This window comes from Lipophrys pholis (assembly GCF_963383615.2).
Source record: "Lipophrys pholis genome assembly, chromosome: 22".
Taxonomy (NCBI): domain Eukaryota; kingdom Metazoa; phylum Chordata; class Actinopteri; order Blenniiformes; family Blenniidae; genus Lipophrys; species Lipophrys pholis.
In genome coordinates this window covers 15007343-15034582 of record NC_137644.1, presented here as the reverse complement: position 1 = coordinate 15034582, position 27240 = coordinate 15007343, and the positions used below count along the sequence as shown (strand labels likewise).

At 42.3% G+C, this 27240-nt stretch overlaps 1 protein-coding gene across 1 annotated transcript; it reads right to left on the bottom strand.

Annotated features, from left to right (window-relative positions):
* Nucleotides 1-788: 788 nt before the first annotated feature.
* Nucleotides 789-26642, bottom strand: znf800b (zinc finger protein 800b; the record flags this gene model as incomplete). The annotated part of the gene is given in 12 exon segments (XM_080492346.1): nt 789-2962; nt 3686-3792; nt 4089-5357; nt 5490-5851; nt 6013-6175; nt 6423-6606; nt 7373-7553; nt 9321-9464; nt 10209-10304; nt 13731-14049; nt 17431-17541; nt 26451-26642. Coding segments are annotated over 11 exon segments (3120 nt in total). The 3' UTR covers nt 789-2962; nt 3686-3693.
* Nucleotides 26643-27240: the final 598 nt, after the last annotated feature.

Below are 27240 nucleotides of genomic sequence, written 5' to 3'. Positions count from 1 at the left end.
AAATACAAAGTGAAAGAATAAAGCAGAAACTTTAAAGAGAAAGGGGTGATACAGTAAGTAAAATATATCGTTTACATGGTAAGCCTGAGCAAATAATAGTGCTTTATGGCCTGGAATAAAAGAAGTGAGTGTGTCAGCAGGAAGTTTGTTCCACAGGTGAGGAGCGTAGGAACTAACAGGTGCTTCACCTTGTTTCTTCGTAAACCTTTTCCTGAGGACCTTGAAGGTTCTGGATGTTTCATATTCTGAGTAAATCTGAGGTATAATTAAGTCAGAGACATTCAAAGCAGAAGTAGGATGTTAAAGTCAATCTTTTCATACACAGATTAATGTAAGGTGTTCCAAAATGGAGACACTTAGGCTTTCCCATTGTTTATGAAGGAATAGTTCCAAAAAGCAAATATCGTAAACTTCCAAACACACAGTTGTGACAGTGGAAGTTTGTGGAGCAACTCTGAGTCATCCACACATCAATTTTTCATTGGATCTGGCAATATTAATAATAAATGACACCCAGTACGTATTATTAACATGCTGAATGGATCAGTGTCCTGTGGATTACTCACTCCTACTGGCTTCAGCATACGTCTGTGTCACTCTTGGCAATGTCAATTTAATTGATGCACATTAGAGAACACGAGTAGAAAAAGGGAGAAATCTGAAGAAAAAAATACATATCTTTGAGTGTTGGAATAGGCACTTCCTGTGAATGCAAATCTGTCTGAAAGAAATGGATGACTCACGGCTCGGGGACGTGGGAAATAAAGAGTCACACCAAAATCCAGGGAGGTTTGTAGCAGTACAGTTTTATTAAGTGGTTGGTTTAAACATTCGAGTCACATCTGAAAGGCTTCTCTAACTCAAGTTTTCTAGGAGGTGAGGTTAATAACATATTACAACTTATGACGAGAGAAGTGTGGAGAAAATGCATTTTTAAAAAGTCTCTTGAGGTTTGATTCCTGCCCACCGCTTGACACGTGGTAACAAAAAGACGTTCCTCCTGGAAATGGAATAAGACACAAAAAAAAAAAAAAGAGACAACTAATGGCAGAACAGTGACAGAACATGTTTGAAACATTTGGACAAAGTCAGTAACTATTTTGACTATTAGAACTATTATTTATAGCATCCGGGTGGGATGAGTCCATATTTACAAGTCAAGACCTTGTTTGCACGAGCGAGCATGTTCACTTAGAAAAATAGTTTGGTCTTTCCTTTCCATTTTATCGAGTTTTGTTCCATTTCATGGCTTTCTGTTCGAACAATAAGACATATCTACATTTGGTCTTCCTCAGTAGCTTTCCTCCCAAACCACTTCATGTACCAGTGTTTTCAGAGACTACCTTAGGGAGCGAGTGTGAGAGTGCGAAAGCAAGTTTCCAACTGAACCGATGCAGCACTTAGTCCATGACGGAGCGTTAAGGTAAAGGAACAAAAACTTTTACTGTAAACGTCGAGGTTCTGAGGAATCGGCAGTTGCGTTTTAATGGGCGTGGAGCTTTATTTGTGATCTCAGTTCAAATCTCTGCTGCTTAGGCACTGAAGTCGAGACACACAAGTCTGCACTGTTGCCCTTCGCTGGACTGCGATCTGATGGCGGGACTGTTTCGTACAAGGAGCTATGAACTAGAGGATGGGTTCTAAGGCAGCGTGGCTGTTGCTGTGATACCAAAAGTGACCTGTTGCGACATGCAGGAATAAGCATCGGTCTTCGGGGTTCCCTTCATTGCCGTACATTTGATTTTCCTACATTATCATGGCTGATTTAACGCACAGACGCATATTGTTCTGATGATTTAACTTGTGCAAATGTTTCTAGTTAACCACTGCAATTAATAGTTAAATTAGAGCAAAGTTGATGTTGTTCAATGGATCTGTTCTTATTCAGCGTCTGTAAAAAGTTTAGTAGTAAACCTGTGCTTCATCTCACCAGACTTTTGTTATCTTAGTGGAGGGAAAATGTCCCTTCAGTTTTAGAAACCCTTAAAAAGCACAATATCAAATATTTCACGTACAATCCTGAAGTTACTGTGAGCGATATGTTGCTGCGTCATCGAGGTGAGACCATGGCGAGGGAAGCGTCCGACTCAAGCGTGCGATCAAATGAAGCACAGGAAGGAAGAAAACAGCCTCAGGAAACTGACGATGGCGGCAGTTAAAGAAGCTCAGGGTCATTTTTAAAAAGAAAATTACAAACATAAGTCTTTCAAATCATTTCTCTTTGACGGTATCCGATTCAGTCACAATCGCATTTCCAATTCTGAGCCAATGCTGTGACTTCTGAAGAACTTAAAACTGGAAAATACTGGCTTCAGGAGTCCAAACGTGAAATGAAGGTCAGACGGATTATTAAGTACATGTGAACTGTGCTGTAGGATGAGGAAACAAATTACATTACAACTGAATGTGTAAATATACATTGAAGCCTAAAACGAGTTGATTTGAGATGAGCCCAGAACTGCAGCGCTTGAATTCTGCATCCTCTCTTTAAATTTAACGTCTTCCAGGCTGGTTTCTGATCCAGGTTTAATTCCCACGCACACACACACACGCACACACACACATCCTTCATTGTTCCATTACAAACAGGTCACCTGCAGCACAGCACTACGAATTCCTCCTCTGCATATGGAACTATATTTACGTACTGTGGTAAGTAAATACAAATATATACGGTATATGTATAGAAATATCTACAGCTGTAGTGAATCTCCTCTTCACCTCAGTCTCGGTGTGGATAGCAGCGGCACCAACCAGCAGGCTGGCCGGCTTTAGGATGAAACTACAGAAGGCCGACGCAACAATATTATTTGGGTTCTTGAACAAAAGGTGGAAAACAAAATCTTTTGCGCTTTACTCCTCCGTCGCACTCCGTTATTCCTTTTGTTGGCTCCCTTCAGGTTTCTGTGCTCGCTCCGTGTGTCATTGTTAGTGGCTCGCCTGTCCTTTATCCACCGGTGGTCTGCGAGGAGAGAGAAACGAGGAAGAGATTGGAAGAAGAGCAGAAAAATAATTAGAAATAGTGCTGAACATAAACATACACAACATACACACACACACACACACACACACACACACACACACACACACACACAAAAAAACTGAGTCCACTGCCAGGAATTATGTTCTGAGCACTGTGCGTTCATGCTCTGCAGAATTCAAAATGACAGCTTCAAATATGAGAAAAGGTGTTTTGAATCACAATTAGATCAGAGAAACTGTGCAGAGTATTGTTGTTTGGAAGAACAAATCCCAAGGTACAAACAGGTTCACATCAACTACTTAAGCGTCTGCATTCATCACAAATTATATCTTTATTGCAACTATCAGATGTTTACCTAACATCGTACGAACGGAGTAAAACCTGAGCAAAATGGGGGAAAAACTAGTGTTAAAGATAAATTTCTAATGAGCAGCTGGTAAATGTAGAAAGCGATTAAAGGCAGAGGAATGATGGCGGCTTCTCGCTTGTGCTTTGGGAGCGTTCTGTACAAACAATCACACATTTCTCTTGACACAAAGAAAAATCAGGAGGAGCGCGCTCGCTCAGAGAGACTTTCACAAATTCCAGCAGTTTGTTTGTGTTTCTAGATACAGAAAAGCCGCAGAGAGAAAAGTGGACGTGAAACATATGGAGGAAGAACCGGTAGACAGGGACGAAGGAAGAACCAGTGTGTATTCTTACTCGGTGTTTTACCAAACCAGCGACTTGGAGCGGGTGCTGACTCCTTTCCTCCTGCTGGTTTCCGACGTCACGTTGCGATGGCTTCGCTTGTGAGACTCCAGGTACAACTGCAAAAACAACGAGTTCAAGAGGAGATCATTTACACTGAAGAGGTGTGCTGAGAAAACTGCCGGTATTTATTTGCGATGCTTTATGATAACGGGGATCACAGAGAATTATCTGGTGTCTTTATCTCTAATCGTTTGGACTGAAGGCTTTAGTGAAAAAGGAGAAACTGTTTCTCTGTCAGGAGTTTTCATAAGGGCAGACCAGGCGATAGTAATCGTCTTTTCTAACCCACTCTCAGACCTCTCAGACAGGAAGTGATGCGGTAATTTACTCTCAAGTGAAATCTGTTCAGTACCTTCTTGGCGAAGGCCCGTCCGCACTGGTCGCAGGCGTGAAGAGAGAAATTCTTGGTCACTTTGACCTCAGTGGAGGAGCTCGTGCTGCTCTCTGATTGGGCTTCGTGCCGGCGGGTGTTGGGGGCCTGGTGGCTGGACGTGGGGTTGGTGGTGGCGACGGTGGGGGTGGGGGTGGGGGTGGGGGTGGAAGAGTTCCGGTAGAGCGAGTGCTTCTCACTCCGTCGGGTCTGCGGCGGGCTGACGGGGCGCTGCTGGTGGCTCTGCTGTCGTTCCTGCTTGCGGGTGACGGGCGGGGACGAGGAGAGGGCGGGGGATGACAGGTCCTGCTTCCGAGATGGAGGGGCAGGAGGCGGAGCGGCGGCGGAGGAGGAGGAGGAGGAAGAGGGAGCAGCGGCTGAAGAAGTGGCCGTGGCAGTCGTGGAGCCCTCTTGCTTGCGAGTGACCGGCATTGACGGCGCAGAGGAGGAAGATGAAGAAGAAACGTGGCGTCCATTCACCTCCTCCTTGACGCTGCTGCCCGTCCTCTTGTTGGTGCTGTTCAGGACGACCTCCGCCAGCCTCTTCACCGCCCGGCTCTCCAGCTTGGGCATGATCTTAGCGAGGTATGTGGAGGATTTCTTGTGGACCACCGTCACGTGACGCAGGACGTCGCGTTTGCGGCGGGACTCGTAGCGGCAGAGGGGGCAGCGGTAGAACTTGATGAAGATGTCGTTACCGTCCGTGTGCAGCTCGATGTGCTTGGTCAAGTTCTGCCGGGAGCTGAACTGTCGCTTGCACAGCTTGCAGAAGAGCTGCTTGAAGTCGAAGCCCACTGAGAGTTTATTCATTTTGCCGGGGACGTTGCCGCTCCCCGAGCCCGTGCCGCGGGAGGACGATGCAGATGCTGCCATTTTGGCTTTGAGGGGCGGCTCCTCCTCCTTCACCTTCAGAGGATTCTGCGCCGCAGGAGGGACTGAGCTACTTTCAACTCGCTCCTCTTCATCCTCCTCGCAGGGCTCCACTGCTTCCTCCTTCACTCGGATGTTGTTGCTGCTCGGGCCGACGCTGGAGCTGCTGTTGTTGTTGCTGCTGCTGCCGTTTTTGCTGTTGTTGTTGTTGTTGTTGTTGTTGCTGCTGCTGCTAGTGCTGTCTTTACTGCTGCTGTTGTTGTTGTTGTTGCTGCTGCTGCTGCTGCTGCTGGTGTTTGCCGGGGCAGCAGCTGCAGCCGCCCGGTTACTTTTCATGCTGTAAATCTTGTGGACGATACGCATGTGTCTCTTCAACATGAGCTGAAAAACACGAAAACGATTCACCGTCAACTGGTGGAACAAGAATGTGGGAACTCGGTTCTCAAAACCCGACCGCACTATTTGTGTTACCACAAGCAATCTTTTGAGTTGTCAGTGGGCCAACAGACCAACCTGAGAGCTGTAGTTTCTCTTGCAGAGCGTGCAGCGACACAAGGCCGGGTTAGCCTGAGGCGAGGCTGGAGGCTGACTTGGAGGTTTGGCTTGGTTCTGGTTTGACGGGGTTGTTTTCGGGTTCACCGGGGTGGACTTGGAGTTGTGGCTGCGTGTCGGAGAGGAGTTGTTGCTTTTCCTGGGAGGGGTGACCTCCACGGGGAAGGGCTGGGTGGAGCGCGAAGCCACGCTGGGCGAGGGGTCCCGCCGCACGCCCTGATGCACCTCGTCGAAGTGGCGCCGTACGTTGGCTTTGGTCGCGAAGGTTTTCAGGCACACTGGGCAGGATTTTCCAGGAGGTGTGCTGAGGGTCCTCGGACGACCTCCAACAGTATTAGAAAAAAACAAAACAGAATTATGTTAAATGATGATTTCCTTTGAAAGGAAGAGATGCAGTTTATATAACAGAATTATTTAGCAAAATTTCATAACAGTGGCCCTTTTTATAAACACAAGATTCACTGTAAAAAGTGTAAAAAGTTACCTTTCACCATGGAGAGCAAACTCGTGGGAACTGTGCGTGTTTCTGTGAACTTTCGGAGCTCCTCCAGTTTCGCCCGGTGCATTTTGCGGCAGTGACGTCTGATACTACGACGCGAGTTAAAGTCCTGACCGCAGAGACAACAGGAAATGGTCACATCCTCAACCTGGACGTGAAAGAAAGAAAGAAAGAAAGAAAGAAAGAAAGAAAGAAAGAAAGAAAGAAAGAAAGAAAGAAAGAAAGAAAGAAAGAAAGAAAGAAAGAAAGAAAGAAAGAAAGACAGACAGACAAACAGGACAAAAAAATGTAACTCGCTCATCATTTTCAAGGTAATACATACAACATGTGGAACAAATAATAATTGTTTAAAGCACTTTAACTGTGTATTGAAATCTGTTATTTCCCTCACTTACCCCACTGTTTGATCCCTCATCTTCAGGCTGTGGTTGCTCTTCCTTCTTCGCCTCCTCTTCAACCTTCTGTCCCGGGTTGTTTGCTGAGCTGCTGTCAGTTTCCGGCGGTCCCGGCTGACTGGTTTGGTTGTTTTCAGTCGTCTCTGTTGGTTCTCCCTCCCAAGCTACAGGACTTTCTCTGGCACTGGGTGCAATAACAAGAGGCATCATCAGAATGTTTGCAACACACACTCCAGAAATAATATCTAAACCATCAAAAACGTATAAAAGTGATCACACTCTGGATCTGCAACCTTTATCACCAAAAGATTTTCAACCAACTAAAATGTGTCTGGAGCCACAAAACATGTTAATTATCTGAAACGAAGAAAACAACTCACTTAAACATACTAAAAACTAATGTTGGATTATTAACATTTCATAGCCACGATAGCCACCAATCTTGACAAATTTTCAGTTTTTCTTTGTTTTTGAATTTTCCTGTTTTTTTTTGACTCATGGCTTTTTCCTGCTTTACCCATTTCAGCTTTTTATATAATTTCCAAATGGTCAGAACAACTTTAGCTATATTTGCATTTTTAACCTTTTTGGGCTTTTTTTTAGTGATTTAACATTTCACTGTTTTTCCTTTATTTTTTCTTCTTAATTTTTTGTAGTTTTGGTTATTTTATCGATCTTTAGCAATCCTAGCTGTTTTCAGCCAGGATATTGGACCATTTAAAAAAATAATAAAACGTGTGGTGTGCACATAGACTAAAACATTTACAATGAATTTTCAGAAAGTTGGAGGGAGCTGTAGAGCCACGTGTGGCTCAAGAGTCGCAGGTTGCAGACTTGGATATTAAAATAAGATGGGAGGCTTCAGTGTCTGACAAGAAGAAGAGCGGTCAGTGATAAGCTGACCTTGGGTTTTATAAAGCAGTATAAGAAGATGGATAGATGACACCAACCTGGGCGTGTGCGATGGGTATCTCGCGAGCTCCTCCTCTGTGGCGATGTACTGGAATACGGCCTTATTGGTGGTTTGAATGGGCTCCAATCGCACTACATAGTCCGGCCGTTCTGTTCTGGGATATATCGCATCCAATAAATCCTTCATGGCTACGCTCTGTCTGTCATCACCCGGAGAACCTAGAAAATAACACACACACAAATCAATAGAGGACACTATATAAGCTGTTAAAGAAAACAATAATTCAAACAAGTTTTGTCCTCTTGGTGTGCGATCAGTAGTACACTCCAGGCGTACACATTACTCTGATCTATGCCTGCATTGATTCATTTTATGGGACGCCTGCAGAGATTTTAATGTATTTAAAAAGGACGGCCAAGATCAGCTGGTTTCTCAAAAAGACTCGATTTCTTCTGAGCCGCAGAACAAGCAACAATAGAGCATCTGTTGGCAACTATGTTGATGCAGCATAACAAAAGCATGCGGCCGGGGCAGTGAATTTGATTGCTAGTTCACCAAATAGTCGACGGGTCGCGTTTAATCTTTCTCACTGTTGACACAGAAGTGAAAAATGCACATGAGAATACGAGTGTGAATGTTGCGGTTCGTATTCAGAGGTCTTGGTTCAATCTTCAGCTGGAGCCAGCAGATACAGCGCACCAGACTGCAGGAAATTTCTAATTTAAAAAAAAGAAGAGTTTGCTGACACAGTTCTGACAGCTTTCATTTGAGGTTAAAAGAACACGATTAACTGATAACACCTCGAATTAATGTGGCACCACTGAGTCACAGACTGGGAATCTCAAATAAAGAATTTAAGAAGCCTTGACATGGTGCGCTGATTGTTAGTCCTCAACAAATAAACAGTGCGTGAGTGAATATGTTAAACAATAAAAAGTAAAACAATGAAACACTAATTTGAATGGATAGAAAAACCAATGAAAAAAGGGTGAAAATCGGAGCACAGCCATCACATTAAAGTGTCTTTGGCTAAATATCAGCCTTTGCCCAAAGTCCAGCACCTCCTTGAGTTGTACAACAGATGTATATGTATCTTCAAAATAACTGTATTTTTTTTTTTTTTTTTTTTTTTTTTTTTTAAAGAATGTGATCAAGAAAAAAAAGTACTTTGCGGGAAGTGTGGGTTAGATGATGAGGAAGAAAAATAACTGTACTGCACATGTGATCACTGAAAACAGGCATTTCAAAGACGACTACTGTGTGCACACGTGGTAAAAATATCACCAGACACACTGCACTTCTGATTGTGGACAAAAAAAACCCAAAACAATCAATAATGCAAATATCACATGAAGTTAAATTAAAGAATTATTTTGCCTACACAACAACAATTATTGTCTTGGGACTTTTCTATTAAAAGAAGATGGTATTTTAACAAAGTGTCACAAACATAAAAACACAAATAATTTGAAATCCACTCTTATCAAGGAGAGAGGAAAAGAAGAATTGCATTTGCACTGAAGAAAATTATTGACAGGCAACACATGCGGCAGTGTGGCCATCAAAAGACAGGGGGAACCTGAGAGCAACAGAATGTGAAGGGAAAGGGTAAAAAAAAAAAAAACGAAGTCAATGATCAGTGATTCTGTGCGAAAGGTTTGCTTGAGTGTGTGTTTGTGTTTGTGTTTGTGTGCCAGACATTTGGGGAATCGCTGTTTGTCTGTGTGATCTCCACAAGTTTCTATTTGAACGCCCTCAGCATCCACAGGCTCAGGCCCCAGCTTGTGATTCACTTGTTCTGTTTATTGATTTTATTATTGGGCTTGCAGATATCTATTCATGATCGTTTGTGGTTTTCTGCTCTTTTCTTTTTTTTTTTTTTGAGGGCCTGACAGCAGGACCCACGTTATAAATGTGAGAGTTTGAGTATTCGAGACGGGTGTAGGTGTGTGAGCTCCTGCATGCTCATGCGTCGTGTCACCAACCGTCAGATTCGGGCAGCCGTGACAGGCAGTAGTACTCCTTGTGTGTGATGAGGTTGGGCAGCCCTCTGAACAGACTGCGGCACAGCTTACACTCGAAGATGGTGTCCACCTCCTTCAGCAGCATCTGTTTCAGTTCATTGGTGCCTGCAAGAAAGAGAACGCAGACAGCTTTACCTTCACTTGTTTTACAGATGTTGTTTATTGCAAAATGTTGAGGCCAAATCCACCAATGGAGAGTCCAATCTGCGTTGCTTTTTGAGTCGCAGTCCTCCTCATAAAGTGATTACTGACGGGTTTTAGTAGAAGTCACGCATATAAATTACTCATAAATGTGTATTTTACATAACAGGAGTCTCTGCAACAATCCAATTGAGCTTTAAATGGCTCCACATTTGTAGGCAACATGCATTTGTGGGATGAGCATATGTAAAGTATTCACAGCGCTGCACTTACAAAGTGGATTAAGTAGTTTTCTTCAAAATTCTACACACAATAACTTCATCACATCATTAGTTTGGCAACTTCATGACGATTGTTGTAATAAAAAAAAAACCTGACAACTTGTTGATTTCTTCAAACAAATTTGCTAACATTAAAAAAAATCACTTTGTCATTACAGGTTGTAGAATTTTGAGGAAAAACATGAATTTAATCTATTTTGGAATAAGGCTGTAACATATCAAGATGTGGGATTAGTGAAGACTGTGAATATACTTCCTGGATGCACAGTACAAACACACAGAGCACAGATATCTTCATAGACTTAAACAGTTTGTCTTCTAAATGCTGTTGGACTATTTGCTCAGCACAAATCCGAAGCGGAAGAAGAGTGCAGTGAGTGTAGATGATGAATGGAGTGAAATCGGGGCGCAATAGGAAAACACAAACCAGAACGGAAGCATTCAATTATCTGCTGAATCCCAGACTTGGAGGTCTGCAGGGGCTGCTGAAGCAGAGGAGGGTCGCCAGGCTCGGCACACAGACCTGCAGAGAGGAAGACGACAACAAGGAGGGGGAGAAACTTTATCAAGGTCAGAAATATCTAGAAAATCTGAGTCAACATTTATTTTCTTAACTAACTGGTCAAGTACCTCAAACATACAGAGAGCCCTGTTTTTCCCAAAATGCTCAGATGTACTTTGTTTCAGGCGTGGATGTAGAGGTTTTTATTTATTTATTTTAATGTAATTATTTTTTGGTTTTCTTGACACAGGTTTTTGTCTATTTCACCTTTCTGATAAGACTCTACCAATCTATCTGGTAGTTTTTTTACATGACGACAGCTTTTCTACAGATGAAGCAGGAAAAGTAAACAACTTGAGAAAAGCTGCTGGGTGAATACTATCTGAGCTGTATTGTTAATTTCCAAGTAACTAAAGTTGAAACTGCACAAACAAACCTTCTGAAACCCACTACACCATCCATGGCTACTCGGCATCAACACTCACTCACTCCCTGCAGAATTTGGCTTCTACCAACCCGCTCCGTTCTGCTCCTGATATCTGGAGAACTGCTGTGAACACTTAATAACCAAGTTTATTATTCTGCCTGGAAATTACAGCCTAAAGCAGCTCAGTATAAGAACAATCTTACCAGGGAGTGTGTAAATGCACAAATTCATTCATCTTTCTTTAAAAGCCTCTCATCAAATGTCTGAAATTCATTGTTTTTACGAGAAGAACCACAGGAAAAAGTAAATCAACAAGTGTGCCTTCATGGTGTTTTTTCGCCTCTGAATTTAAAGACAAAAGTCTTTATTCTTTGTATAAAACATCAAATATAAAATAGCCGGAGTGACTTTGATTCTTGGATTATTAACACAAGCGGACTGTGGCTGCCGGACTCATGATGAGCTTCTGAGATGGGTTACAGAAAGGTAAAGTGTTCTCATCGTATAATGTCTGGAAGAAGCAGGTAAAATAAAAAAAGAATGTGTTTTTGTGCCGTTTCATTATTTCAACAACTCCCTTTTAAGATCAATACTCTCTTGGCTTTTCAACGGGGATGGTCATAAAAAAAACAGAGAGGAGTAAACAACTGGGCGATTACATTCTCAGACATCAGCACAGTCCCTGTAATCACTTCACATTATGCTGATGTAAATTACAGTGACATGGAGAGCATCTTTCTGCAGCAACAAAAAGACCATTTCTAACCGCAACGACTAGAAACAAAAAAAAAAAAAAAAGCTTTGTCAATGTTTCCAGAGGTGACACACACCCAATATTTGTTTGGTTTTGGGGCACGCACATAAATTACAGCCTACAAAGTATAATTCAGGTTCAGCCTCGATGAACCATTGTCATTCAGAGTATAATACTGCAGTTTGTTATTCGTGACGAGGATTTATTCCATGTTCTTGTTCAGTTTAATCGGATCCCAGATTGTTTTGCTGCTTTTATATTTGCCAGGATTGAGCTAAATATGATTAGATGGAAAGGCAAGAAATTGATGTGTATCAGTCTGTGTAATACTGGGAATCCTCACGGGAAAACTGGAAGCATCTCAAGTGATGAATTACACACAACGTAACTTCCAATGACTGTTGGACTTTAGATGTTGGATTAGTCCCATTTGGTTCTGATATATCAAAGTTGGAGAAAGTCAGTAGTGTAAAGTGCAGAGATGTTTTCCTTCTTCGCTCTACATCAACATACATCACTACATAATTCCACTTCATCGTTCTGTTGAACAGACACAGCCTTTAAAACTTCTTCAATCTCAATGCATGTAAACAAAATATGGTTTGTGTTTGAGCAGGTGCGTTAACAGCTCAGTAAATACTTGCTTTATTTGGCTTTGCTGCACTTTATACTATACTGATAACCTGAAATGAAGTATTCTAGGAGTTCAGGACAAGTACATACGAAACAAATGATCTTAGTATGTCCTTTTTTATAAGATTTTCTAACTGCCTGCAGACAATCCTTTACCACATGATAGACAGTTTACTAAGGCCGGTGTGTTTGCATGTTGGCGTGTTGTTAATCAATTCAGACGGACACAGTGACACAGAGAAAACCTGTGTGTACAATTCAACCTGCTTCGGGACCCTCGAGTTACCAAAAGGAAGAGATGTAATTCAATGTTGCAGGCGGTTGGGCTTCACTTTATTGCGGGAGAGGAGGAGCGATAAAGAAAGAAATCAAGCACCGGCGGACGGACAGAACATCACGGCTCATCTTTCATCTTCAAAATAATGCAGCGTATTTCTCAGGTTTACCGACGGTCCCTGAAAGAGTGCCAGCCGTCTCATAAACAGGATCAGTACTGTTTTATATGCAAGTTTGTGTGAGACAGACGGGAGGCTGAAAGAGCAGCAGACAGACGGACACTCCCCCCCGAGCTGCAGACAGAAATGTGAACGACAACTGTGAGAGGAAGATGGAGATTATGTATTAATGTGTGACAGAATGTGTTTTCCTCATTACCATCCCCCCACACCTCCACCACACAAGCTTTTTTAATCCTAGCAGGGCGGGCCTATGGCCCACTCGACCCCTGACCTCCTCACCCCCCCAGCCCCCACCACCACCCCCCTGCAGGAGAGCCAGAGATCAATGAGAGCTTCCTTTTACTGCAGCTGGTGAACTAAGCTGAGCAGCACAGTTAGATATTCCCTCACAGTACCAGTGTTTATAGCTGGTAAAGCTACACCACTGGAAAACCATTACTGCTTCAGCTTTGTGTTTTAACCTTGATATAACAGTTTAATTTGGCTTTAGTGTCATTAAACACACCGTAATGGCTGCACAACACCTGCAGTTTTTTGAATGTTGCCCCATCTGCGAACAGAGAACATCCAAATTCAAGTTTGTCCAAATGTAACAATAAAAATATTGGATAAAGGGAGAAAACATTTCTTAACTAACTAATCATAGTTTTGTTAATCCCCTTGGGGAAATTCCTTTTCTGCATTGACCAATCCTATTTCTAGGGTGCGGAGGTGCGGCCACATTACAGCGCTCCAGGGAGCTGAAGGGGGGGTCAAGGGTCTTGCTCAGGGACCCACAGTGTTGACCGTTCAGCAGTGGGGATCGAACCTGCGAACTTCCGATACCAAATTCAAACTCAGGATTACTTATTCAAATTGAAGCAGAAAAACTATTTTCTATTTTTCTTTTCATATGGAATAACGCTTAATTGATGAATCAAGCACCAAATAAAACTTTCAAAATACCTGACAACACAGAGCGAGCAGTGGCGCCCACCAAAGTCAAAGGTACCTCGATTTTTTGGCAGACATTTTCTCTGTGAGAACAAACCATTCAATTTTATTTTGGAGCACACAGGCAGCCTCCCTCCTCTGCTCTGGCAGTGGAGCTGCACAGGAGGCTGACAGACAATTTTAGCCTGTAGGTGGATGAATCAAAGCGGCGAGAGGTGGAGAGGGAAGAAAACCTCACCCACCTGTGTTATTAAGACCGTGTTTGTAGGCACTTGTCTGCTGGAGCTGCTCGTCAGTCTGGCAGCTCTGGTCTCTGGCCCCGGAGGTTGCGCTGTTCCTGTGGGGCTCCGGCAGCAGGGGGGGGATGGGCTTCCACATGGGCTTGGCCTGGAGGTGGGCCGCGGAGTCACTCCTCTCCTGGTCGTCATACGGAGGGCAAATCTGCCCACAATTCTCCAACTGGTAATGGGTTCGACCGAGGGACTGATCGGATCCTGCAGGCTCTTCTTGTGGCGGACGCTGTGGCTCCAAATGGCCGTCCTCCATTTCTGCCTGGTCAGTCTGTGGGAGCAAAGCCAGACATGCATGTGACACGAGTCTCTGAAGGTAAAAACATCGTCAGACAAATAAGGCTGCCAACAAAAAAAAGAAAAAACACAATTCCAAAAATGTGACCCGTTGTGTTCAAATCAACAACTTGTTTGATGTTTTTCTGGATGTGAGATTTAAAACTCACTACAATCAACAACTTTTCTACTTCAATGTCTGATGTTAAATCATGAAAACTAAGTTAAAGCGACTCTCAAACATAAATAGCTAAAGACATTTCTGCAGGCATTGTGGGCAAGAGATGCAGTTGATTGTTTCTTCTATATTCTTTTGTCTGAATTATCTTGTAAATATTATATTACCCCCATGTTTTTAATGTCATTTTATTCAATAACTAATGTAAAAAGACTGCGATTTAAGGAGTTTGTTCTTCTTCCAGCACAATTTCGAATTTTACTTAGATTTATGTAAAAAGATTGTATTCTTAATTCACATTTTTGAAGAATTTGTTTATATAATGCATTCATTTATTATGAAATGATATGTGTGTGTGTGTATGTATGTTAAAATTATGATTATAAATTAACAGGACTGAGTCTATTACGAAATAAATTATTTGCTGTTCCAGTTGTTTGGTCACTGTGTGTGTGTGTGTGTGTGTGTGTGTGTGTGTGTGTGTGTGTGTGTGTGTGTGTGTGTGTGTGTGTGTGTGTGTGTGTGTGTGTGTGTGTGTGTGTGTGTGTGTGTGTGTGTGTGTGTGTGATCTCTCCTGGGAATCCAGACATTTTATGTGTGTGTGGGGGGGATATTAACCTTGCCAACTCCAGCGTGCATGCACATGTGTCTGTCTGTGTGTATTTGCGTTGTGTGTAGTTGTGTCTCTTGAAAACGCCTCCTCTCTCCCCAAAGTCTCCTCTCCTCTATCCTCCAATTTATCCTAATTTTCTCTGTGTCTGTCTCACTAACTCTTAGTGTCCCCGCTGCCCTTGAAGAAGGATAAATGACTCAACATTAGAAACATTGCAGAACATCACCACAGGACAAACAGGCCACTAGGACACTGTGTCACCCCACACACACACACACACGCACGCACACACACACACGCGCACGCACACGCACGCACTCGCACGCACACGCACACGCACACACAGCAAGCCTTCTGTGCACCACAAAGCTCAAGTGTGAGAAGATTAAATCAAATTGGACTCAAGCAGATAAAAGTCCAGCTCTCTAAAGCAGATGCAAACACAAACAGGAAAATGATCCTCCAATCGGGTAGTTTTTGAATTCATCAGTCAACTAATCATGACTCCGGTTTCATTGGGACACTGAGCAAAAAGCAGATAAAGCGAGAGGAGGGAGACGACCACGTGCGTTTGAACTCACAAATTACAACAAGCAGAACTAAACTGTGGAGTACATGTGAGTGTGGTGCAAATATTTTCAATTCATACCTTTTCTTTATGTATGCATTTATTTAGAATTAGCAGTCTTATGACCGTCTGATCTTTAGGATACTATAACGATCATGACGTCATTTTTTTAATGGACCTTTGAGAACATGCAACATTTTCCACTATACATTTAACACAATATTATAGATACTGCATTCAGATGCATCACCATCAATTCTGAAAGAATTGTGAATGTTATGAAACTCATTGGCACAATTTTACAAACTCCAACTCTAAAAGTAATTAGACATTAGACTGCTAACTGTTGTAGTGGTTAAGGCTCATGCCTGATAGTAAAAAAGGTCCCTGATTCAAGTCTTGGTGTCTTTGGGGGGTGTTCTGTGTAGGGTTTGAGACTGTAGTGTAGTGTGAGTGTGTGTGTGGCCGTCTGTCTGATTCAGATAAAGCAGTGTGAAAGATGGAGGGGTGTTTTGTGTATACAAATTGTCATGTGGTTTCATGATTGAGTTGAGAAGTGCTATTTAGACTGAGGCTAGGTTGTTTTTGAAAAGTGGGTTTACTATGGTGACGAGGCATTCGGCGGAGGAAAAAAAAAAAAAAAAAGAATCCTCACGATTCTATATCAGCAGACGCAAAACTGTGATAAACGTCTAAAGGAGAAAGATCAAGTCTCTGTTTTTAAAACAAACTGGCAGATGTCTGAACTAAAGTTAGGCAGATTGATGAAACAAATGTCGTGCCATATCAAAATGATGGAAAGAGCAAAGTGTATGTGTGTGTGTGTATGTGTGTGTGTGTGTGTGTGTGTGTGTGTGTGTGTGTGTGTGTGTGTGTGTGTGTGTGTGTGTGTGTGTGTGTGTGTGTGTGTGTGTGTGTGTGTGTGTGTGTGTGTGTGTGTGTGTGTTGGGGGGGCACTCGTGACCTGAAGCACCACCTCATTTGTCAAACATGATGGTGGTTTTGTTCTGGCAGTTAAAGGAGCTGGCAAGCTGGCATTTATGGATGATTTCACAGCTGAGTGAAACCACGGGGTAGATGCAGGGGCACTCTGTGTGCAGGTTATCATTCAGAACCACAATAACCTGGACACACAGATAAAACTGGGTTTTTTTCTTTAAGAGTTTTAGGGTGAAATAAATCAATTGATCGCATGTCTGCACGTTGGTGAATTTAAGCAGAAACGAGTAAAACTTGTGATTATGATAGCCATCTCGTCTGTGCAACCCTCTAAACTGACCATGTTAAATTGGAAGAAAAACTACAATATAAGCTTGAAAACTCTGTCGGTGACTGTGCTTAAACTTTATTTTTGAAGTATATCTTACATTAGCATAACAAATATCTTATTTTTTAGCTTTGTTTTCAAATGATCTCTTTTTGGCAGTTGGTAAATGAATTTGATGCATTTATCTGAAAGAAATATGTAAAAAGTGCCCTTGAGCATGTGCACTGAATGCAGACAATTACTAGAAGAGCATCTATTTTTAAACCATACACTTGGTCCACTTAGAAAGTCCTATTTATTTCAGCTTTTTCTCAATAACATCCTACTTCAGGAGACTTGCACCTAATATTATAGGCATTTTTTTCAAAACCCATTTGGAGAAGTTTGTAAGTAGAAGTGCAGAAAAGTTTGTGGTTTTGTTCAGTTTTGCAACAGATATTCGACTGTCTCGGCATGTAATGCTGCATGTTTACACTGAGGTTTTAGTTTTGGAGCATATGTTTTTTTTTTGTCCACGCACAAACTGTAAGTTCCACATCCGTGAGTGTTGCCAAGCGCAGCAAAATGTTTCACGTGAAAAGAAAAAGAAACAAGGAGTTGTGCAATCACGTAATGCTATCTGATATCCAGTGCGCTGGCAGGAGGGTTGATCGAGGTTTTAACAGAAAGGAAGTGTGTGTTCACAGTGTGACAGTGAGGGGAGAAACACCGGATAGTAACACCCAGCCCCCCTCTTTTTATTTCAAATACCTTTCTGCGGAGGCAGAGAGAGCTCTTCCTCCCAGCTGACTTCTGGGCCTTCACCATAGTGCCAAGACTGGCCTGGGGCAGCTCACGTTCACTACCAGCATATACCTGTAACCTGCAAGACAAGCACAGCGTTGAGAGAAACACCAATTCTGCTCAACATACATCTGACGTACAAAATGTGCATTTTTCGAAATACATGACGACAAAAAAAAAAAAATGACACTGGCTTCTGATGTTTTATCTATGCATGTCTTTTATTTTCTTACCCCTGCCTGACCTGCTGACGTGTGTCACATTCGGTGCACTATATCTGCCACGACGCAGAACTCGTGTTGTGAATGATAAAAAAGGAGCAACGACCTGTTAAATCCCACAAGTTCATGAAAATATAATAACAATTTTAAAAAGTGATAACAAAAAAGATAATAATAATAATAATAATAATAATACACACTAGAATGCAATATAAATGTAATGCCAACATTCTGATTTAGTGATTCAAAAAAGGAACTGGCAGTATAATAGAAGATAAACATAATTAAAGACAACTAATCTTTAATTTCAGGGCCAATATATCATGTTAAAGCACACATTACAAAACACAATGCAAATATTTCCCGTGTTTCCCCTGTTCCTAAAGATCACGTCATGCTGCTGCTAAGGCAAGTAAATTAATTAAAGCTCCCTGCCTTCATAAGGCACCATCGTCTCCACACATTTAAAAAAAAACTTGAGAAAGTATTGGCTCTACTAATATAATATAAAAAAAGCTCTCAACTGACATGAAAACTCGGTTCAGAAATACATAAAGGGGTCAATTTAGATTTAACTTACTGCTGGAAAAAAAAAAGTTAGGAGAGAGACACAGAGAGAAAAATGACATTATAAATGTGCCAGATGGAAAATTTTGACCATTGTTACCATTTCTCACTGCACTGTATTCCCAATGTTGGGGATGAATCTGGTGCTTAGGACTTGCTGTCTTTACTTACTGAGCTACTGCAAACAAAAATGTTTTAACTTGAAGTGCCGTCATAACTGAAGTCGTAAATGCAGCCAAGCAGGCACATTGTCCAACATGTAAAGTACGGTTGACAACAAAGTACCACAAATGTTTAACTGCCTTTAAAACCAGTTCAAAAACTGTTTATGGATTGTAATGATGATGTACAATGCCTCTCAGAGGATGACTCCGGTTAGTGAGGGATGGTGAGACTGGGTGTGCTGCTGTTATCTGGACAATATTAGGAGCTGGATTATTTTTGTCATCAGCGTCTTCTCATTGGAGGTGAGGAGCGCAAAAAACGAGAAAGACTCATCTGCTGAAGGTTTTTGTGACTGTATACGTAGAGAAACATGTGATGTAGTTTTCATTTATTTCCATGTGGAAGTTGATTTCTAAAGCTGCTGCAAAGAAATGCTCAAAGGTCTAACAGTACACAGGAAAACTCAATGACAAGATATTTTGAATGAGGTAATGACGATGTCCTGGTGACCTGTCGAGGCTGCACTCTGCCTCTGTCCATAGTCAGATAACACTGTGTGAGATGAATGGATTTATAAGGGACAACTGTTGCACCAAAAGCCTGAAATGAACTCACATCTGCATCAGTGCTAAAATATCACTCTGCCGACCTCTAGTGGCCATTTCAGATATAAGTTCTTGATCCAACTTGACCTGTCACCCTAAAATTGAACCTGCAACCTGTAAACTTGTAGTGTTCTTCCACCTTTCTATAGTAGCATCCTGACATTTTCACAGTTTTACTTCTGTATAAAGAGATTAATACTTAGTACTTTGCCTTTCACTGCGGTGGATTAGAGAGCAAATCTTCTGAACCCAATCCTGGCCACGCAAACTATCAAAATATCCAAAACTGTCGGCTCAATTTCAGTGGGAAAACTGGAATAAAATATCTGCTGTTGTTCACCAAAGTATTTCACACACGAAACATAAACTCCAGTTTTTGAATACAATAGAATAACAAATACAAACAATTACAAACTGTGTACACTTCATTATTCTTAAGAGTGAAAGTGTTTTCTGTCTCCAGACAGATTTTACTGGCTGGGATTGAGGCCAAAATGGCACTTTTGTCTGAAAAGGTCGCAGACCCTGCTCTATAAGTGCTTACGTGCACTGATTCTGTACAACTTGATAGAACCGCAGCGGGGCAAGCTGACCAACTTTCAATCTTCACTAAATCGCTATCGTCGGTCAGTCATCATGGCAGTGAGCACACCAATGTTTCTGCTAGTGGAGAAGTGTCGTGCTGTGTCTGCAGATGTGAAAGTGGGGCTAAATGGAAATGCTGAGTTTTCCATGCATAGTGACCAGGATGGATCAAATTAAAAATGAAAGGATCAGAGGAACAGTTATATTTTGCATTTTTAGGGAATATCATCACATACATAAAGCTACAAATACTCCCCATTGTTACTGCACTAATAAAAAGTGGCAAAGGCTAAAATATTGGTGCTTCAGCTGAAGTGAAAGTTACTAAACAGCAGTCACAGCAGTCACAGCGGTCAGTCAGCGAGGCCGAGACCTCCAACACTACGTTTCTACAGCCCGTGTCATTCAAAGGTATAATAACCCAACTTGGAAGGACGGGCACTTCAACAGAAACTCCAGCAGGTGGAGACAAAGCGTGCACTTGAAATGTTTTTCTTTTTCTCGGTAAAAAGTTGTGCAGTCTGGTAACATCTTGGAAATCGCTCCAGTAGATGCAGACACGGGCTCAAGCTGTGTGTTGTCCACACCATGAATAACAAAATGCAAAGAGTTTTAAGTTAAAACCGAATCCCTCACATGTGGGGTAATTTTAAGAACCACGTCCATCTAGATTTATCAATGCACGTCTGTCGCTTCATCTAATTTAGGGTCATGGGGTGCTGGAGCTAATTCCAGCAGACTGTGGACGAATCCATTGCACAGCCTGGACAGATACACAGATTCCGTCTCACACACACTCATTCATGCCTTCAGGACATTTAGGATCACCAGCACATGATGTTGGACTGTGGGAGGAAAGTGTTGTACAATAAAAAAAAAAAAAAAAACCTATGCATGTAAAAGGACAACATGAGAACCCAAAGCTCAGACTCAAGCCGAATAATTTCATTAATTTCAATTAGACAGGAAAAGTGACTGGGAAGAGCCACTGAGCTTGTGAAGAGACAAAAGGTCAGATTTTTCTTGCCAAGTATCAAATGATCAAATGAATTGTGTTATCACGCACGGTGAGTCATGTTTCGCTGTAATTACAATGACTTTTGAACATAATCAGAAGCATTTGCAGCTGTAATGAAGCCTAATTCACTTCAAGGAACTTCAATTGTCTTTCCCCCCTCCCAAATGGCTTGTTTATTAGTTTCTTCAGTCACCTCCACAGTTCAGCAAAGTCCATAAATTACAATCTCAACATTTCCGCACGAAAAGAAAATCTCACATTGAATAAAGAATCAGCTTTACCTTTAGACCCCAACTATATGGGACCTGAATTTAAACCATTCATCTACATTTCCAGGCTTGAAAGAACCCTTGAGAGCCTGTTTTATTTTTATTTTTTTACTTTCAAATTCAAGCTGGAGACATCTCTGAATCCCTCCTTTAAGCGCTGATGATGAAGCAGTTAAGTGCAAAACTATAACGCGACAGCAGGGGCTACTTGCAGTGATGGAGCTGCTACTTAACAGATGAGCACAACTGGAGTGGAGCCCGAGTTGTAGGAGAGCAGCCGAGAAAATGTCAGTCTGTCAGAAGTGAGAGGCAGAAACAAAGGACAGATGTCGTTAGCTCGCGTCAAATTACATGAATCCAGTAGTTTGAATCCTGCAGAGGTATTACGGCTGCATCCAAGCATCAAAATCCTTGTAGAGACTGACGCTGCAGGTTCATCCGACATTATTCCAAACGCAGGTTTGTCACATTCTGTCTCAACCATAATAGTGACACAAATTCCTTTCAAACACAACTGTTAAGATTAAAATAATTTATAGAGCAGGCATATTAATACATTATGTACCTACCCATGCTCTATTTTTATCCCGGCGGGAGATTAACACCAGCCATTAACTATAATGGGAAATTAGGACTTTGACCGTAAAGTCTGTCTCCACTTTCCTCTGCTGATGTGAGGAAATAACCTCATTTTTAACTTAAGTTGTTTTATTCAAATAAATAAATAAATAAATAAATAAATACATGAATGAATGAATGAATGAATTATTCTAAGTTAGGATAATAATTAAAGGCTGAGGCCATTTAAAGTTCAAGTGGGCTGAAACATCTGTAGACTTCAACTGAAGCAAAAGAAAAACCCTCATATTTCTCGAGTGTTGTTGACGTTTTATCCTTCACATTCAGAGCTCTGGCAAAAAACTTCACCTCGGTCTAACTTGTTAGTGTGAATGCAAGAAGCTCTATAAACGTGTGAGTCTGAGGAGTCATTGAGGATCACCGTGTTTACCTGAAAAAGTTGAATTATTGTGTTACTCCCACTAAAACTGTACTCACGGGGCAAAGTGTTCTGCGCAGCCACAGCTATGATCAAAAACAGAACTGTCAACTTGCCGTTTACCTTTATCGTGGTTTGTGAAGTGAATGGTCATCACAGTCAAATCGCTTTTAACAATAAATCGATTGCACTCCTGCACATGTATACCAGGAAATTAGGTCAATTAAATGGCACATGTAAATGTACTGAGAGTTTCAATTGGTGCTCGGTAGTGATGAGCCCAACCTGAATATAATGTTGCCTTCATTCGCATTGAAAGCAACAGGTTTCATGTGATAATCAACAAATAGCTGGATTTTACTTCTACAGATTGTTTCAAACATGACGGGTCACACTCACACACCGCTGATGACAGCTGCCGTGCAAGACGCCCGCACACTGTTGGGAGCAACTTTCACTATCTTGCTCAAAGGGCCTGTTTACACCAGGCGTTAACATGCGTTTTGGGTGATCAGATAACAGCAGAGTTCACCATAGCATTCTGGAGATATTGTATAAAGCGCAATAAGAATTTTTACCCGCCACTGTTCAAAATATTAACAAAAAGAGAAAGTAACTAACTTAAAAGTAACTGACTCCCCCACTCTACATAAAAAGATCCCAAAACACATGGTAGATTTTTTTAAAAGCGATTAAAACAAATATAATTTGATGAGTGATTGTTTTGTTTCATTTAGTTTATTTGGTTTGTTTGTTTGTTTTGTTGCAAAATAAAACTCTGACACAAGTGAAAGTAGTAATGTTGACTCACTGGGACTTTATAGTCAAATTGTTTAATATTTGCTGATTATTTTCAAGGGGAAGGATTAATTGAGACGAAGTGGCAGAATACACAAGTTAGTCTTCCTTCTGCTCCCTTTCATTCAAGAATTCGAAAACTTTTGTTCTGTATTGTATTGTTTGTTTTTTTTTGGGGGGGGGGGGGTTTACAGTGAAGGCGCCTGAGCGGAGAGGCAGTAACACAATTTGATCCTAAGTGGTTAGTCCAAAACACATGAGACGGACAAGTGTAAACAGTCTGCGTCGGGGCTCGCTACACACGACAGGATCACCTGAAACTCATGTTAACGCCAAGTGTGAATGGGCCCAAAAACACTTCAACATCTGATCGGGGAGAGATGGGGAATCAAACCCACAATCCTGCAATTAGAAGCCAACCTGCTCTACCAACAGAACCACGGCCACCCGGCCCGGGACGGAGAGACCCATTGAAGAGGATCAACGAGGTCCAAACTCACAAGACCGACGCGAGCTAATTGAAACAAGAAATGTTTCAAACAAGTTGATGAGCTGCAGTCCCCTGGAGTTCATCCAGACTTTCAAAATTTAAACGGTGATTTTTTTTGTGGAGACTGAGGGACAAGCTTCAAAAACAAACACTTTTATCCACCACACACGCCAATAATACACTCACTCACAAACACAAGGGACTCTCCGGTTTCCATGGCAACAGACAGACGTGGTTATGAAGGAGTGACTCCTGTTATGACTCAGGTAATGGGAGCCGAAGTGTCCGGTGCTCAAACTGAGGAGATATAGCATAATCTGGCCGTGCGTCCTGAGCGACTGCATGCCCGTGAATCTGATCGATTCAGAAGACAGTTCCACCCAGACTCTGATTCTTTCATAAACAAAACCCCGAAGTGAGACAAATCAAATGAACGCCGACCATGCTTTGCTAAAAACTCAACTTATTTTCGCTTAAGGTGTTGAAAACAAGTTGAAAAACACAAAGTGCCCGTACTAGTAACTCACCACATGTGGCTTATATTGAAAAACAAAGCCAGTATAGTCACCTCCGACGCACACTAACATAACATCTGAACAAATCACTTTACCTGGTTGATTAGCTGTTTAAACAAATCTAGTTCCTCCCTCTGTAAGATGTCCACACAATGGATACATCTAATGTTTTGTTTTTTATTTCAGCCGCATTCCAGGAAAACAAACGTCCTGATAGATAACACTAACACACCTGACTGTCAGATACTTTCTTTAAAGTTCCATCTCTTGAGGTAAGCCATAGCTGTTTGGTTTACACCAGCCAGAAATCAATTGCAGTTCCCCAGTTGAACAATTCACACATTTCAGGGAACAAATACTTATATTTGTACTGATATTTACTCTGTACAAAGAAACACTGACCTATTTGATAGTGTGTGTGTTACTACTCTGTAAGTACGTCTGGTTGTGTGTCTTAACTATTTGTGTAGTTCTGGAGTGGACAGATGTGTGGCAGCACAGTTATTTCCTCTGTTTGTTTGGAGGCAGTGTGATGGAGGGACTCCACTCTCTGACATGATGCTGACCGTGGGTGATAACGCCTGACCGCAGGAGAAAGTGAGCCGTGGCTCACTGCTGCTGGAAATATACACTATCAACACACTAATCCAAGGCCTGCTTCCCGGCTTACAATTTTGATTTTATAGATAAATCGATTGTCTTATTGCTTCACTTGACTTTAAAAAAAAAAGGCCATGTTGATACATGATATAGTATATGAGACATACACAATAAAAAATATCCACTGAGTGTTAAAGGTGAAGTTTTACTGGTTTTACTGACTACTCAAAGAAGATTTTTGACCTTATAACTAATCAATCATTTCTGAAGGTGTCCCAATAACAGGTCTAGAAACATAAATCTTCCCAAAACTGACCTCAGCAGATGCTCTTTAATTGTTAAACTAAAATAAGCTAAATGAAGGTGAGTGGAGTTTTCCACTTCACAATAAGCAAGAGTCACCCTCAGATCTGATTATCTGATCTCACTGGTGTTTCGGTAACATCCTTATGTGACGAATCTAACAGATATGTGCCGAGAAACATCCGAGGAATCTCACATACAAACACATTGGTTGCTACTGCACTAGTAAACACTAAACTATTAATCACTGCGGCAACAAATAATCTGTCATAAAAAAATAAAAGTTTACAAACACATGAAATGAGAGAAATACTTCTCAGGACCCCAAAATGACAATTTTTTTTTGTTCCTATCTTGATGTCATAAGTCCGTCTGGGTTCTCCGTGGTAACTTTTATCACCCAATGAAAGACACAGCTGATGCTGACTTGGCTTTTAGCGCTTCCAAACCAGATATAAGAGAGATTCTGCATCATGCATTAAGTCCTGATTCAAAATCACATGTGAAGGGATGCAGCAGCATGGCAAGGAAAGAGGGGAAAAAACGATCTAAATAAAATATAACAATAAGGAATCAGGATTTTGGGGCCATATGTAGATGAACAGTGTTCACCTTCACTGCTGACGCAGCAAAATATCTGTTTTGGTTTATTTAGAGGCCTAATTAACCTGCTGTCATCACAACATGGCTGGATGAACAAAGAAAAATTAGTTTACTCACTATAGTTTACCGACTCGTGCAGAAACGCTGGTTGTGTTGTTGACTGACACCTTGCACGTTGGTTTGACAGCATGACTCAGGGACTGAACAGAGCACTACATAGTTAAAATGACTGAATCATAAAGTTACATCAGTAAACCATTGCAGTCATCTTCCACTCTGGTAGAAAAACAAAATGACACCTGACCTGAGAGACTTCAGTCAGGAGGAGCCTGCTAAACTTCTCTACATGAAACTATAAGTTGGGCCTCATAATTCTTATGAGGCCCAGCATTTCCCCTATTTCACTTTACTTCTGAATAACCCACTTTGTCACTCTTGCCCTATTTAAAGCTGTCCTGACCATCAGTTACCCTTGTGATGAATTGCCTGTGAGCACAAGAAAAGAAACGATACTGAAACGCCTGGACAATGAAACAAACTGTGATATATTATGAAAGTCTTATTTCAAAAAGGAGAGGCTATATTAGATATTTACTGCTGCTTCAAACTTGGAAAAAAAGTACCAATATAACGATGCAATATCTAGACTAAATTGTAATTAGCACAATGCAATATATAACGAGACAATAGAAACTGCATCATACTCCCATTTAAAGTGATCATACATTTTAATCTCAGAAACAAATTTAAACATAAAAACACCACAGCATACATGTGATCAAGTTTTTTGACATAATACAGACAACTGTCCGCTTTAACCTGCAGCCTAACGGTTGACAAGACCTCGGGAGTTTCTTCCCACGGCTCTCCGAGTTCTGCTGGATGAAGCCCTGCGCAGTGCCCAAAAAGCGCAACGGCAACAAATAAAACGTTCCTGGCTAAAAACCGCTCGACTCCGGAGCAGAAACGCGTGGTGCGCGGTGGATCTCAAAAACACGAGCGTCCGAGTCATAATCCGAACTGGTGGTAAATGTTTCACGGACATTTCAACGCGATCCGGTGGAGAGACGCTTATTCACACATGAGCGAGTCCACAATAAGCCACATGCAGCCCGCACCATGAGGGGAGGACCGGATGGATGTCGGCTCCTCTCCGGCTGGCCTGTAGTGTCGAGGCGAGTGGCAGGTTTACCCACGGCGCTGTAACGCATCCACTCACGCCGCGCAGGCAGCGCAACGCGAGCCCAACTATCCAGAGGAAAACTGCGCGGCGGTCTTCCGCGTTCGCACGGAATCCAAACTCGGTGCACTGGCGGAGAGCGGAGGCGCACGGAGACTGATGCCGCCCGGGTCCGTGTCTATTGGTTCCCTTTCAGCTGGGGCAGCGTCAGCACACACACACACACACTCACACTCACACACAGTCTCCATTTGCAACTCCATCGCCCCCCATGGGCGTGCGAGGCCGCGGGCTGTGACGCAAATGGCACTGTGTGATTTACAAATGACATATCTCCAGAAATCTGGTCCGAGTGGACGCGCGTTCCACACAAACATCCATGTGATGGAGGCTGACGGGTGAATAAAGGCGGATGAGCGGCTCGCTCAACGGGGATGCGGTTGCATAACTCGGTAAAACTTAATCAAAAAATGTGCACGGAGCCGGCGGACGTGCGGCTTCCCGTGGCTGGTGTTCCGTGGTCGCCTCGGTGGGATCCCGGGGGCTTCGGCACGCCGGTCAGCCGTCCACTTTTGGCCACGGGAGGAGGCGATCCACGGGGGAACCCGCTGGCCTCGCCATGGTGGATGTGTGGCTTGGCCAGGGCTAGGACGCATGCACGTAGCAGCCGGGGGGAAGACAGGATAGCCGGAGTGGGACTCGGCACCACATTCACAGGCCATAAAAGGGCCCGAGTGAAGACTATTGTGCTCTTTTATCCAAGAGTCCCCAACTATTTACAAAAGGTTGGCCGGGCGCACACAGAAAACATCGCGAGCGAAATGGTGGCGGCGGTTACAGCAGCTGCCACTGTTCTCTGCG